Below are 2,837 nucleotides of genomic sequence, written 5' to 3' on the forward strand. Positions count from 1 at the left end.
AGAAATTGTAGCAGTATTAACAATAGTAGTAGTGGTAATAGAAATAATAGTAGTAGTAATAATAATAATAATAATAATAATAATAATAATAATCCTTTCTACTATAGGCTCGAGGCCTGAAATTTTGGTGGGGGACGGGGGGGTCAGTCACTTTCATCAACCCCAGTGCTCAACTGGTACTTATTCCATCAATCTTGAAAAGATGATAGGCAAAGTCAACCTCGGTGGAATTTGAACTCAGAATGTAAAGACTGGTGAAATGCCGCTAAGCATTTTGCCCGACATGCTAAAGAATCTGCCAGCTGACCATAATAATAATAATAATAATAATAATAATAATAGTTGTAGTAGTAATAGTTGTAAAATGGTGGTATTAATATTAATAAATAAATAAAAAATATAAAGTAAAAGCTAAAAAAAATTACAAAACATATCATCATCATCATCATCACATCCTTTTGTAGAAATAGAGATAGCCAAGGTCTTTGGGTGGGTTCTCAGACAGCGCAACCTTCTCATCGTTGTATATCACCCAACGGTCATCCTTCAAGATGTGACACACGTAATGTCCCACCAGTGTTGACGTTCCCATGTGACTGATAAAGGCCACTAGTTTGTATTCTGGAAAAGAAAAAACAAAAACAATATAAATATATATAGACACACAACATATGAAGTGCATTTCAGAAGTTTTGAGACTTTTTTTTTAGGAGAAGCAGTTTTAACTGGTCAGGATTATTGTAATTTTAATATATCATCATTATACATCTAATAAGCTGATCTGCCAACTTTTTTTTTATTCAAGATTGAAGGAGACAGCTATAACAGCTATTTTAACACAACCTGCTAAACACTATTTGTCACAGCTGAATAGTTAGCAGAATGTAGTTGGGGCATTTGGAAACACATTATGCACTTAAGTTTCCTTGTTAAATGGTTCCAAAATTCTACAGAAACTTATGAAATACTCCTGACTTTATGTAAAATTTGTGTAAAGTTTGTTCCCAGGGTGGTCAGTGATGAGAATTCTGGTAACTAACTACTTGACAGAGAGGGATTCAAAACTGTCCCTCACCCTCCTTACATTCCAGACCGTGCTCGCTTTGACTTTTGGCTGTTCCCCAAGCTGTAGGAGAACCTCAAGAGCTGTTGTTTTGAAGATGAAAGAAGCTGTGACAAGAGTCCTGGACACGTTCACTTTGGAGGACTTTGACTTCTGTGGCGCCTTCATGAAGTAGCCAGAATACTACAAATGCATTGAAGTCAGAGGATCTATTGGGTCATCCCATAAATAATGCAGTTTTTTCAATTGCCTGAACTAAAAGCCAGAGGGGGACAGGAGTATTTCATAAGTTTCTGTAGAATTTTGGAACCATTTAACAAGAAAACTTAAGTGCATAATGTGTTTCCAAATGCCCCAACTACATTCTGCTAACTAAACAAATAAAACAAACTAAACAAATAGTGTTTAGCAGGTTGTGTTGAAATAGCTGTTATAGCTGTCTCCTTCAATTACCTGCATCAACTTGCTATAAAAGCAGGCTGTAATTTTACCTTGGTCTTATTCTTAGTGCAAGTTTTGAAGAGTACAGTTCGATTTTAACAGTTATTTTTTCAAAGCTATAATGGAAATGACAAAGGGGTATATTTGGCATATTTTGCTTTATGAGTTCAATAAAGACAACACAATGGAAAGTGTGAGGAATATTAATGCAGTATATGGGCATCGGATAATAAGTGTAAGCCAGTATTAACAGTGGTTCCAGAAATTCCAAGTCAGAAACTACAGCCCAGAAGATGGGCCTTGTCCTGGAAGATCTGTAGAGCTCAATAAGGGCATCCTGCAAACCCTGGTGGAACAAAATCCCACTGTAACTGTTGAGGAACTAGCAGAGAAGCTCACTGAGTGCCATCAGAAAAAACAGCAAATTGGGTCAATGGGTTCCTCACAAACTTTCTGAGTCTAATTGCACCCAGAGAGTGGATATGTGCTCTTCTTTGCAGTCATGTCTCACAAATTAACCTTTTTTGGACCAAATAGTGACTGGTGACGAGAAATGGGTTCTCTATAAAAATGTTAAGCACCAAAGACAATGGGTAGAGAAAGGAGAAACACCAGCACACAAGGCTAAAGAAGGTCTTCACCCACGTAAGGTGTTGTTATCTATTTGGTGGGATACGAAACGCTTAGTCCACTTTGAACTTTTAAACCCAAACCAAATTATAACAAAGGGGATCTACTGCAAGCAGCTTGAGTGGCTTAGGTCAGTGCTAGAAGAAAAATAACCATCATTGGTTTCAAGATGAAAGGTGTTCTTCCAACAGGATAATGCTCAGCCACATACAGCGAGGATGTCATTCCAAAGGCTGGAGAAGTTTGAATGGGAAACGATGCCCCACCTACCATATTCGTCGGACATTGCCCCATCTGGTTATCATTTATTTCATAGTCTTGAAAATCATTTGGACAGAAAAACTATGAATTCTGTAGACAAGGTCAGAACAGTATTAGAGGAGTATTTTTCATCAGAGACAAGTGAATTTTGGGAGAGGGGCCTTGCAAATCTACCAGATAAATGGAAGAACATTGTAGAAAATGGAGGAGAGTATTTTAGATTAAAAAAGAACTTTGTTTATTTCAATTTTGAAAAATAAAAGAAGTATAAAAAAAACTACATTATTTACGGGGTGAGTCAATACTTTGAAGGAGATTAGAATTTCATACTTCTTTGAAATTAATAATAAACTTCTGGAATGCACTAAGAAGCTTACTTCCCAACCACATGGTTTCAGACTCAGTCCCATTGCGTGGCACCTTGGACAAGTGTCTTCTACTA

The 2,837-nt window shown here is 36.8% G+C and overlaps 1 protein-coding gene across 1 annotated transcript in view; it reads right to left on the reverse strand.

Annotated features, from left to right (window-relative positions):
* Positions 1-343: 343 nt before the first annotated feature.
* LOC106871526 (ubiquitin carboxyl-terminal hydrolase 5) overlaps positions 344-2,837 on the reverse strand; it is a 77,193-nt gene continuing 74,699 nt past the window's right edge. Inside the window, exon 21 of the mRNA XM_089341451.1 lies at positions 344-621. Within this exon, the coding sequence (XP_089197577.1) occupies positions 449-621 (173 nt within the window). The 3' untranslated portion in view covers positions 344-448. The remainder of the gene's footprint in view (positions 622-2,837) is intronic.

The sequence above is a fragment of the Octopus bimaculoides genome, chromosome 24 (assembly GCF_046866305.1).
Source record: "Octopus bimaculoides isolate indiv1 chromosome 24, ASM4686630v1, whole genome shotgun sequence".
NCBI lineage: Eukaryota > Metazoa > Mollusca > Cephalopoda > Octopoda > Octopodidae > Octopus > Octopus bimaculoides.